The 13,017-nt window shown below is 42.3% G+C and overlaps 1 protein-coding gene across 2 annotated transcripts; it reads right to left on the minus strand.

Annotated features, from left to right (window-relative positions):
- Positions 1-2,324: 2,324 nt before the first annotated feature.
- Positions 2,325-12,972, minus strand: LOC130405209 (ras-related protein Rab-7L1-like). Of its 2 annotated transcripts, XM_056610241.1 has the most exons (5): positions 9,854-12,972; positions 9,647-9,718; positions 9,342-9,523; positions 8,629-8,750; positions 2,325-4,893 (listed from the first exon to the last, which is right to left on the minus strand). In XM_056610241.1, the coding sequence occupies exons 1-5, from the start codon at positions 9,969-9,971 to the stop codon at positions 4,788-4,790; spliced, it is 600 nt and encodes a 199-aa protein (XP_056466216.1). In that variant the 5' UTR covers positions 9,972-12,972; the 3' UTR covers positions 2,325-4,787. The 2 variants fall into 2 exon arrangements, with proteins under 2 accessions (XP_056466216.1, XP_056466217.1); XM_056610242.1 differs by lacking the exon at positions 9,647-9,718 and having other exon boundaries at positions 9,854-12,971.
- Between the last annotated feature and the right edge of the window lie 45 nt (positions 12,973-13,017).

A 13,017-nucleotide genomic window follows, 5' to 3' on the forward strand; every position in this document is an offset into this window, starting at 1 on the left:
CTCCCTCCCCCCCTCCCAGCCCCTCTCTCCCCCCCTCTCTCTCCCATGCACCAGCTCAGCAGTATAGTTACCTGGGAGCCAGGGCCCCAGCGAGTGAGTAATGTTGCGGAGACAAAGGTCCTGACAGCAGAAGTGTGGAGAGAGTGATGAGGGGCCCCTCTGGGGTAGCTTGGCTCCAGGCTGGCCCCGGCCTGTCCTCCCTGGCCCCCTGGCCCAGCCGCATGTCCCTCTCGTGGCGCCGGGCCCTCGGCCAACTCCCGCGAAGAGGATGAGACGCTGCTCCCACCATTAGGCAGCGGGGATCGTAGTTGAGAAACAACTGTGGATTACTGGATTTGGGTCTTTGGTGTGATTTGTAAACAGCCATTGAATCAATGGGTGTGTGTGTGTGTGTGTTAGTGTGTGAGCCTAATTATGTAGGTTTAATTATTCCAATTTTTTTTTTCTCATCATAACCAAAATATTAAAACCTCCACCGTCTGTTCGATTAAGAGTGAAATAAACGTGAAAACCTGTTTCACCCGGGGGAATATAACTTGTTTAAATATGAACACGAGAATAGGCCTCCTGCACTCCGACCAAGACTAATGAGAAGACACACTGTTAGGAAATTAAATCTCGTTTGATTGGACGCTGGCCCTGCCCTTGAATAAATGTGGTTAACAGGACGTTTGTCTTTTTACTTCATGTTAAATAAGATAATTTATTTAAAGTAAATAAAATCATAATCAAAAAAGCCCATGATAGGGCTTGTTCATCGCGACGTCACACCGCAATGCCCGCCTTTAATTAGGAAGCATAGCAGCATAGGAATATTAGCCTACTGGTAGTCATAGTGTTTGGGTCATTGTAATGTTTGAAATAATTTGTCATTATTCGGGAGACATTGATGTGTTTAAAACTGCCACAGCATTTATCATGAAAGACATGGCGAAACCACTCTTTGATTAGTAGGCCTACATGTTACAGTACCTACATTCCCCCTTATTTATGATTTTATACTACAACTCGCTTGAGGCATTATCGAGTAAGCGAGTTGTCTCGCCAAAAAAACCTGCCATGATGCTTCTGATGTACACGCCCTATTGTCCCTTTGCACAGCGGCGGGAAAAGGGGAAAGGTGTCACCAATAAACCCACAAACCACTCATTATGGGTCTGCTCCTTATATGAACCAGGACACAGGTAGGAGATAGTGAAAAATTAGGCATTGATCATTGCTAGTGCTTTGACGAGATGCAAAGTTATTGTAACTGTAAACACCATGGAACGCTGTGTGTTCTCGACAAAACGACAAGACGACAAAACTTCTGAAAGATTATTCCAATAAGTAATGAATAGTAATGTATTAGTGCATCGTCAATTGCAATGTAACACATGTATTCAAATAATAAATAAGTGAATAACCAATGATGAAGCCAGCAAATAGATTGCAGGAATGTAAAGAGTGAAATATAAACAGCTTTCTGTGCCAGCTAGTCTCTGATTCGTGACCTAAAACTGGGAACTCTGGAAGCTTCATTTCTAATGGTCGAGTTCAATGGAATTTAATTAAACAATATAAACGGTAAGGTATGGTGTTCGGTTCTAGCTGTTGATTTAGTAATCTGTAACATACAAAAACATTCACAATAGTTATTGCCACCATATTATTATGTGGCAAGAATTGAATAGAAAGCCATTCAAAAAGTGACGATGAGCGAGAGAGGACACATAACCCTTGGTTCACGCCCACCCACCCCTTGCTATACCGGTCCACTAGTGGGCGGCAGCCCGATGGAAGACCCCCCCCCTGAAAAGAGAGCTGCTGCCTGCAGGCCCACTCAACTCACACACATGTTGGCCCCACACCCCCAACCTGTTTGAAACACGGTCTTTAATTTGCTTTAGTCCTTAAAACCTTGAGGGCCCCTCGAGCTACATGGTGTGTACCTGCTCCCAGTGTATTCACACTGCTAGAAATCGCTTATTGCCATTGCTTATTAGTGGTTCTGAGGGAGCCTTAAAGACATTTAAAAGCAGAATTGAAGAGCGGTCTGGTGTTTCAGCTACAGCGCAGGTTAACTGACCAAACCTGGAAATACTTTGGTATCAGTGGCACAAGCCTGGTGTATGGATTGGGATGTGGCGTGTCTTTCTCCTGTAAATATCTATGAGCTAAATTCGATTTTTTAAATGTAATCAGATACAATTTGGGTAATCTCAGTAACATTCATGAAAGGAATTGATGTGCTTCAAAATGCTATTAGGCTATTTTTCTGGCCGATGAATGTGTGGGCGGTGGAGAGAACTAATTGCCTATCCCATATGTATATTCTGCATTTGAAATGCCATGTGTTTTCATAGGAACGTATAGAGGTGATCAGTATAATTATGGCTTAGAATAAGCCCAAGATAGCAGCACAGCTGGAGCATTTGTGCTGCTTAATATACATATTTGTAAAATATAACTGGTAGAAAAAATACGGTGAAAATTGGTTGGTGAATTATCACCATGTTTTTTTCTACACATACTTTATCATATAATATTTAATGTAGTTTGGATACGATTTCCATTATTATAACATGGCGTAGGCCATCATGATCGGTTTGAAAAAGATTTAATATTGAACTGCCCCATTTTCTGTGTTCATTTTTGGTCAGGCAAAACACACAAAAAATATCTAGGAAGTGTATCACACTTGTATTACATGGAGGTGTTGAAATGATTTTCTGGATATCCTGTCTGCTTCACTTCAACATTTCCCCTTTTTTATTATGCTGTCTCTAGTCAACTCAAAAGGACCTATGCTGCCCCCTTCTGTTCAATATATCACACTGAAGGTTGTTTACCACATACTTCTGACTTCTGAATGTGCTCGGTAAATCCCTTTACAACACAGTACAATAATTGTGCATATTTGATTTTACACAATATGTCACATTAATATTCAATAATATATAAAGCTAACCTTAAGTTCCACATTAGACAGGTAGCTGTGATATCGATATTAAGGATCCATGCGTGACACAAACTGAATTAAAGACTAACAAAACTAACATTTCAAAAATCAGTTCCTGAGAAAATATTCACCATTTATAACTAGAAAATCCATTTCCTGCGGAAAATGCAGTGAGTGCTGCAGTGCAAGGTGAGGTTGAAAATATGTTTTAATAAAGCCACATAATTTAATACGTAAAGAAAACAGAGTTCAAAAGTCTAAATGGCGTAAACAATGTAAACATGCAAATAATTTAAAAAAATGTAAATGGTGGGAGCAAATAAAGTGACAGCTGAATGAAAAGCGCAAAGCATTGCTAAAAAAGCAGAAATGTGAAATGAATTGAACTGAAGAATCTGAAAGGTGTTGCCCTGCACTGCTGGTGCAGGGCAACACCTAGTGGGGCCAATGGCCCCACCATGGCCCCACTATGATGGTGAACCTAGATCTTCTGCCTGTTCAGTTGTTCAAACCTGTCTTGACTCTTTTAATTTGAACCGTCAATTTGAGCATGCTGTTTTGGTAGTGCTCACAATATGTTGACAGAATAGTAAATTACCATTAATGTAAGTTGTCGTATTTTCAACATTTACTTGTGTTGGGCTAAAACCTTGCAAGGTTAAATCATTTATTAGGCGTTTGATAGAACAATGTCATCAAGTGACCTGAAAAGACACCGCATCAATGTCCTGTAACAAATCAACTAACTGAAGAAGAAATATGCTGAAGAAAATAAACAAATAAACTTGTTTCTTGAATAGCGTTCCCCATGTATTGTTCCACATGCATATCATCCCGTCTCTCTTAAGTGAACTTAAATCATGTTGGAAACATGGAAACTAAAAAGCTATAGGCACACACAGTATATAGAAAACAAGGAAAAAGTAGTGCAATAACAATCGCAATAAAAGAGTGTGAGCCCTATTACAACGATACAATTGCAGAAATGATGAGAACATAAGCTTAGTCTTCAATGAATCACTGATATTTTAGAATAATTTACAGAGGACCAGCCCGAAATAGACAAAGAGAAAGTGAGGTAAAAAAAGCGAAGCAAAATTGTTTTTTTTAAATGGTTTAGTAGTAATAAAGTAATAAAAGGTGTGCAGTGATCATTCAAAACAAACAAATAAAAACAAAACTATGTGTAGAGCTCAGTCCTGTGTGTGCAACAGGTTCCTGTATAAAAGGAGAACTGAAAGTTTGACAACAGTGAGGGCCACGGGACAGAACTAGAGAAACATGTCACCACTGTTTACCCCTAATCCATCCACTCATTTTCCCCAATGAAGGAAAATTTGGAAACTACATTTTCTAAATTCCATTTATTGTATTCACTGATAGTGAGTGGCTGATACCTGCAGTTTGATACCTGAACTCCATCATACGCTATTTAAGTTTTTCCCTTCCTTTCACGTATAATCTAATCTGGTTCTAGGAATAAAAGAGCGGATATATAAAACATTTTCCCTTTTAATACTTCCAAGATTCCTCTATGTGCTCAATACATTTGATCTGGTCTCTTTTTTAATCCTGAAGATCATTTGGTGCCATTTTATCATTTTGGACACACACACACACACACACACACACACACACACACACACACACACACACACACACACACACCACACACACCACACACACACACACACACACACACACACACACACACACACACAGTAAGGTCAAGTAAGGTCTGTGATTCTGGTCAGGGTTTAGGGAGTTGGATGCCTTGCTCATGAGCCCCCAGAGAGTGCAGTCCTAAAGGTAGTCATATGCAGGTTGTTGGTGGGAGGAGGGCTGCTCAGCAGCACCCGGTGTTGGGGTCCAGCTGGCGGTCCAGTAGATGATTGACATCACCGGTCTGTTGTAGGTCGCACTGCATGGACAGAATCTCCTCCACCAACCTCCTGCATCACAAGACAGCGCATTGAGAGGAGTTGTGGCTGCAGGCCGTTTCAGTGGAGCCTTCCACTGATCCCTTTAGAGTGTTGCGAATTCAGTCTTCAGTCTAAAGCGGGGGCCACACTAAAGGATTTTCAAGGCCGATTAGAAGCAGGGGGATTCCAGAATCTGCAGCTCCAGTCCCTTTCATTAGGTGAATTTTGTAAGTGTACAGTTTGTTTATTAAAGAGGACATTTTATACACACAATACCACCAGTAGTTCACCCATCGACACCATCTTGTTTTTAAGACTCGATAAGTAGATTAACGAACACAGAGATAGTGACATCCGTCAACAGCACGCAAGCTCTGTGTTCGCCAATCTACTGTACACTTAAAAAGTTATCAATGCCTCGTTTTATATGTTAAGACCAGGGCTTGAAAACGAAATTATTTTTCAATCGTTCCGCTCCGAACGGAACCGGTATATTTAACGTTCTCGTTCTTGCGTTCCGCCACCAACATATCGCTCCTGAACCGGTTCGGAACGTAAAATAACGTTCGTTCTTAACGTTCCGGCAGTGTTATTGGGCATAGTCTATTTTTGTGGTCGATAAAAGGGTGACCAGATGTGTCGCGTTGTGCGGGACAGTCCCGCATTTCCATTACTTTGTACACGTCCCGCAAATTGAGACGTTGTCCCGCATTGTTATTAGGGCTGGCCCGAATTATTTGAATATTCAAATACTCGTTGGGAAAATTAGTATTCAAAGCTTAAATCAGTATTCGGAGCTTCGTTGTTTCATGTAGGGCCTACGTGACGTTACTTTACTTTATAACAACATTAGCGGGATCTCGGGAGGAAAAGAAATGCTTAGTGAAATGCTAACCTTAGCTTAGTTGTTTGTTTACGTTCGCTGTACAGCGCCGGTGCCGCGCCAATCAACTGTGACTGGCTTGCTGCAGAGCGTGAGCGTCTTGGGAATACCCGGTCAATATAATGGATATAATATGGACACATAAGACAATCAATATTCTGTATTTGTTATGGATTTATTGTACAAATTCCCTGAAAAGATGCACGTTCCAGAATGAATTGAAAAGCTCCCGCAAGGGCTGAGATGGCAGAGTACAGCTGATTTGGAACGGAACAACAGCTGTTTGCTTCCACGGGGAAAACTAAGTAACTGCAACTTACTTAGGCCTACTAATTAACGTTCAAAAGCTATTAAATCTTCAACAAAATATGCAGATACTGTCAAAATCGGTTCCAGGGAGTATATAGGGATTATTAATGTTGTTCTTGATGGTGTATTTTTCTGGAATGAGTATTCGAATATTCGCTCGGAAAAACCAACGAGTATTCAAAGCCTGAAAAATGGCATTCGGGCCAGCCCTAATTGTTATTGACAGACTGTCAGACTTGATTTTTGAAATAAGTGTTTTATAATCTGGCATTTATGAAATAGCTGTGTGTAGACAGCAGTGGGGGCTGTCACTAGGCAGCGGGCGGGCTGTCTGATCATGTCAATAAAACTGGGACGCGGACGCAGGTTAAGGGCACGGCCACCAACAAGAAACAATGCAAAGGCGATATAGTGGACTCGGTTAATTTAGCTCACGTTACCTTTGTCGAAGATAGAGCTCAGTGCAACTGTTGCTTCCAAATCGCCTCTCGCCAGGGTGGTGCTGGGAACTTGTGACAACTGAGCTTAGCGGGTGGCAAAGTGAACTGGGCAACCGGAAATATTTTTATTTTTTCATGAAATAGGCTATGCTTTTGTGAAATTTTATAGGCTATTTTATAGGCGAAAAAAACCCCGTTATTAACCGGTTTTGGGGATTTCAGAATAACGTTTCTGTTCCGGAACAGTTGAAGACCATTTGGTTTTCGTTTCCATTTCCGTTCCTCGTAAAATTCCGTTCGTTTTCCGTTTTCGTTTTCGTTCCTTGAACCAATTCAGAGCCCTGGTTAAGACCCTTATTATACTGCCAAAGAAGTGTCGGGCTACTTCTAGCCTTTTAAGTGGTTTAAAATAGCAATTTAGTTTTTACCATAACACATGCCCCCATCGTTCCAAGTTTATAGCGTTTTGCTAGAATTGTCTAAAAACAGCCAACTTAAGAATGCGTCTATACACGCTTTTTTGCTCCCAAACGAACATTCCAGCTCAACATCCCTACTAGACATATCCCAGATCCATTTTACACCGGACTTCTCCTTTAAGACATCGTAACTCAATAATTTTTCCACTGTTTACCTTCGTTCAACCCATTTAACAAATCTACACAATTGTATCTTCAATAATATCCAAACGGAATTTCGATATCATTTAAAGTATTCAGAATCACAGTTTTAGTTTCATACCGGCTTCGTTTTCAGTTGGCCTCATCGATTTACGTTGACGCTGGAGCGTGCGGACGCTCGGCATTGTTGCCAGATTGGGCAGTTTTTCCCGCCAGATTGGGCTACTTTTGGAGGACGTTCAGGCAGTTTTGCCAGATTGGGCTATTTTTCCCGCTCTATTGGGCTACTTTATCACGCACCGGCTTGCTATTCTCTTAAAGACACACTCACACCCACACACCAGCAGTGCAGGGCAACACATTTGACCTTTCAGATTCTTCAGTTCAATTAATTTTACATTTCTGCATTTTTAGCAATGCTTTGCGCTTTTCATTCAGCTGTCACTTTATTTGTAACCATTTACATTTCTTAAATGGTGTGAATGTTAACATTGTTTACTCAATTTAGACTTTTGAACTTGTTCAAATCCCTTCACTTGATTTAAGCCATTTAACGTTTCTTTAAGTCTTAATCTATGTGGCTTTATTAAAAAATATTTTCAACCTCACTCCCCCCTATCTCTTCTCTACATGTAGTTTTGGTGCGCGAATGCTGCTGAGGGAGGTAGCCTATTTGATTGATTCGCTGAATTGTCCAATCATGTGGTGATAACAAAAAAGAAAGCGATACCATTGGCCTGGGGCGCACACTGGTGCGACCCGAGGGCAAATTTTCTTGCGCCAATGAAAAGCTGTCTCTGCTTGATAGACAGCAAAAAGTTAGCGAGCTTAGATTGACTTCAATGTGGCCGGCGCCCCTGACTTGGAGGGCTTTATTTCGAATGACCAATAACTAGCCTAGCCCAAATCATTGACGTTCAGACGCATTTAAATGGTTGCTGGCAGTGACAAGTATGTCACACAATTAAACAAGGATAAACGCTATGTATTTTTGTTGATTTATTTCGTAATGATAATAGTTTATTAATAGTTGGCAGATATATGGCAGTTGGAATTCACTCCCCTCCCACATCAAAGTCTCTCCAACCCTCTCTTCTTTGAAATCTGCCCTCAAAACATACCTTTTCACACTAGCCTTCCCCACCTAACTCCCACCTTATTCTTCATGTTTAACCTCTGTTTTTCTTTTATTCCTAGTCTGTTTTACATAGTTTTTGATAGGGCAATATGTAAAGCGTCTTAGAGTACCATATTAAGCGCTATATACATTTATTTTATTATTATTATTATTATTATTATTATTATTATTATTATTATTATTATTATTATTATAGATTCAAGTGAATATTTCACGGAGGGGCGGTGCCCTAGCGCCCCTTATTGGCCCACCGCCATTCCATCCTATTAAATGAACCACATCAACCGAATACACTGTAAGCTTGCATTTTTTAAAAGATAGAATTGGCAATCGTTTATATCCACTTGAGGGTTCGGGCTGTATCGGCTGTGTCACCTGATAGCCTCTGAGATGTTTTTGTTGTCCTTCACAGAAGTCTCCATCCACGCCACAAATCCATTCTCCTTACTAAACCTACTGATGAACTCGGTCGACACCACCCTTGAGGGTAGATCACACTAGGGGGGGGAAGAACGAGAGAGAGAGAGCGAGAGAAAGAGCGAGAGAGAGAGAGCAAAGGGTGTAATTAATCTGAGATGTCTGAGGAATATTAGAGACAGAGGGCAAGAGATGGATGGGGGCATGGGTCGGAGGGAGAGTATAAAACTAGTACAGTAAACATGGCATGGGGATGAGAGTGAACAGAAGTTGAAAAGGACAAAGGGACCTGCTGGTTACATAAATATATGTTATGTTGTCATTCAAGTCATCGAAGATTTTCATTCAACTTCTTCTGAGACCTTCAAGGAGCCTGCTGTCTGTCCACACCACCTGGTCAGAGCCTGACTGAATAGCCCTGCGTGTTAATGTTTAAACCATGACCGGTTATCACATGCCGGAGAGGCCAAGAAGCGTTACGAAATGACGGTATTATTCAAAATAACTCAGAACTCTATTGCTCAATTTGCAATCTGGATTGTCTCAAGCAAATAATTATGCTAATCGATTAGTTTACACACTGCAATGATTGGCTGGACAACATCAGTACACCTTCAGCAGAACTGTGTTTACAGTTGTAGGCCTCTACAGGTGTACAACACAGAAGCTACCTTATTAGCCAGAAGAATGCAGGGTATTGGGTTCCCGTCCGGCAGCATGGCCTTGCTGTCCAGGTCCTGCTTCCACACTCGGCAGCTCTGGAAGCTGTCCGGGTTTGTGACGTCAAACATGATGACGCAGCCCGACGTGCCTTTATAGTAGATCCTGGTCATGGAGATGAACCGCTCCTGGCCTGACACACACGCACAGAGACACACACATAAGAGACACACAGACACACATGGTTATCCAGTATGAAACCATTTACTCTTTGTGATGATATTGCCCCTTATGTAACCCATACTACTCTTTCTACCTGCAATGTCCCACAACTGCAGTCTGACTTTCTCTGTGTCTGTCCAGGATAGCAACTTCATAGAGAAATCCACTAGCGAGAGAGGGATAGGGAGGGAGGTACATCCAACCAGAGATTACTGTGAAACATTGACGGATTGTTGTCAAATTACCGAAGTAACCAAAACATGATTGGTCTGATAAGTGCCAAAAACACATGTGGCCTTACCTCCCATAGTCATCTTGTAGTCTTTGTTGAACTGCCCGTTGACATAGCGATGGACAAAGGACGACTTTCCCACATTCCCATCACCGACAACCAAGACTTTCAACAAGTACTCGGTCATAGCTCTCCTTAGAGTGAACGCATTGGCCGCTCAGACACACCGGGGAAAGGGGAAGCGATCCGTGTTGGCAACGGGGCTTCGTTCCCTGTCCGTCCCCGTCACTCAAGTCGAACAGGATTGTTCAGCAACTCCCAAACTCACCGTTGATGGCGGTCCACTTGTTTTTCCCCTAATCTTCACATGTCACAAACTTCGCGTTCCTGTCCTCTGCGCCTCGCACTCAAAGGAGTTTTGCTTCGCATCCCGAGGTGTGGACGCGCTTCATCGTTGCGTAACCTTGGACTGCCCGTGACGTAACCTCGTGTGTCGTGCACTTGCTGCTTGAAGGATTTCAAAATAAAACTAGTAATTTAATTTCCTGCAAAAAATGCGTCGAGTGCTGTAGTACAAAGTGAGGTTGAAAATATTTTTTAATAAAGCCACATAGATTAAAACATAAAGAAACGTTATGACTTAAATACCTACGTGCAGGTTAACCGGAAGTTTTGATTAATGGGTAGGCCTAAATAAAGCACTTAAAATATGTGTATCATTTATAAAATGTCTCCAAAATAGTCCAGTTTTTGTCGTTTTTGGCAGTAACGGGTGTTTTCTAACGCAATTTGGCGATGACGTCACGTTGGGGGAGACGTGGTGGGAGGTAGCCTGTGACGCCTCGTTGCCACATACGTACAATCTCGTATGCGATCCAACCGTCTCCGACCGAAAGTCCATTCATTCCTATGTGATTCTCCGTAATGTCCATTTATCCTCCGAGACTCCTCCCCTCCGTAAAATTTCTGTCCGGTATGTCCGTAATATACGTTCAAAAAATGTAACTTTCGCCGTCGTTTTACGGAGATACCGTATGAAAGTTTTTATGTTTTTCACAAAACATGTAATAGGCCTACCTGGCAGGCCAAAATCCTCGCAGATCTCTTTCCAAGCCTGGTTGGTTTTGTTTTTATCTCTATGTCGATCCTCATGTTCGAAAGTACCGGTCTCCTAAAAACGGCCGGGACAACGTCGCGTCTGAGTCCGAAATGGGTCCCGTAATCGGACTGAGTGTGGCGGTTGGTTGCCAACGGTCTGGAGGTCTTCCTGAAGCTCCAGAGTAGCGGGACAACGTCGCGTCTGAGTCCGAAATGGGTCCCGTAATCGGACTGAGCGGTGAGGTTGGTTGCCAACGGTCTGGAGGTCCTGAGAATCATCCAGGGGAGCGGGACCACTTTGCTTCTGAGTCCGAGATGAGTCCCCAAATCGGACTGAATGGTGCAGTTGGTGGCCCCAGGTCTGGAGGTCTTCCTGAGGCTCCAGAGGAGGGTAACTCTGTGAGTCTGAGTCCGAGATGAGTCCCCAAATCGGACATCTTTTGTCCGTAAATAAATTCATGTCCGTACATAAAACACTAGCGACTCCTTCCGTAAAGTTACGGAAGCACAGATACGAAAAACATACGTATGTGGAAACGAGGCGTCAGCCTAGTACTATAACTATGGCGTCTAAGATGTGGCAAAAAACACAAATAACATGTATGATGGCCAACAGCAGTATCATTTCAAACCTGTCAGACGTGAGAGGGCGAATGAGGAATTGCCGAGAACTGATGGCGGTCAAAGCCAATTAAATGCATGGTCAGAGGATAATGAGTGGAGAGTTATAATTTAGCAACCAGCAACGAGCGCTGGAGCTAGTCAATGAACAGCAGTGCATACAATAACGACACTTTTATTTATTTTTACTGTCAGTGAAAAGCACCGATTGAAAGTCAACGTTTTCTTTATATCTAGTGACAGCGATTATCGTCGTAAGTACCGGTGTTACACCGAACTCTGCGACCCACCGAAAAGTGTGACCCCAGGGGGCGCAGTTGTATATCTACATTTTCTGCAACATGGTGGGCATTAGCCTATAACAAAAACATAAATAAAACATAAGATCTGGGGTGGGTCTTTCTTTTCTTGATACTAACATTAATTCTAAACAGCATTTTACACAGTAGCCAATAGGAAATGCTCAAAGGTAAAGCAGCGTAATTTTACACAGACTGTAGCTTTTTATGGGTAAAGAAGCAACGGTGAAGGACCGGACTGGACGCCCTATCGATTGTATTGGTCTGTAAAGTGCTAACAAATCAATCAAATGTATCTATTAAGCACCTTTATTAAAAAGGTAATTGGTTGGGGGGAGATCTTATGTTTTATGTATGTTTTTGTCATGCCTGTCTTCCTTCAAACTCGTGCATACTGCATAAAATATGCAACAGCGCCACCTGGGGTCACACTTTTCGTGGGTCGCAGAATTCGGTGTAACACCGGTAAACTTACTCAAGGACTGTGCGGCTGAACTAACTCCAGTTCTCACCACCATCTTTAACCTGTCTCTGGCCTCATCCTGCGTCCCAGGATGTCTCAAGGCAGCAACAATAGTCCCGGTTCCCAAGACACCAAATGTTGCAGGTCTGAACAACTACAGGCCTGTGGCACTCACCCCTATCGTCGCTGAATGCTTTGAGAAACTAGTCATGAAACACATTAAAGCCTCCATACCGCCATCATTAGATCAGAATCAGTTTGCTTACCGGAAGAACAGGTCAACAGAGGATGCCATGGCCATTGTGTTACACACTCTACTAGAACATCTTGAGCACAGTAACACATATGGGCGACTCCTTTTTGTTGAATTTAGTTCATCTTTCAACACTATCCTGCGAAGTGAATAGTGGGGAATAGCCCCCGAGACCGAAGGTTTATTTGTTATCAGCTGACATTTTGCGTTGAAAACAATATTGAGTTTGAGATGTCAATCATGGGATATTGCCCAATATCCCGAGATAGCGAACCAATCAAATTGCGCCATCTTAGGAGGTTCACGTGTAGCATATACTAACTATAGATAATATCTATGTATTTATCTATGTATCTGTATAATCTGCTGAACACTCTCTACACGCCTACTATTTTAGAGGTTTGCTATTGATTCTCATTTCCCTTAGAATGGGGAGACACGGACCAAAGCCTCATTGAGACCCTTGGGAGTAGAGACTAGTAATTAAGTGCACTCACAC

The sequence above is a fragment of the Gadus chalcogrammus genome, chromosome 15, assembly GCF_026213295.1.
Source record: "Gadus chalcogrammus isolate NIFS_2021 chromosome 15, NIFS_Gcha_1.0, whole genome shotgun sequence".
NCBI classification, from domain to species: Eukaryota; Metazoa; Chordata; class Actinopteri; order Gadiformes; family Gadidae; genus Gadus; species Gadus chalcogrammus.

Bases quoted from the DNA above. Each gene is read 5' to 3' on its own strand.
- LOC130405209 (XM_056610241.1), bottom strand. From the start codon at position 9,971: ATGACCGAGTACTTGTTGAAAGTCTTGGTTGTCGGTGATGGGAATGTG. The intron at 9,524-9,646 runs GTAGAAAGAGTA...CGTGTGTGTCAG, and splicing joins GCAGTTGTGGGACATTGCAG to GCCAGGAGCGGTTCATCTCC. The intron at 8,751-9,341 runs GTAGCTTCTGTG...TCCCCCCCCTAG, and splicing joins GCATTCTTCTGGCTAATAAG to TGTGATCTACCCTCAAGGGT.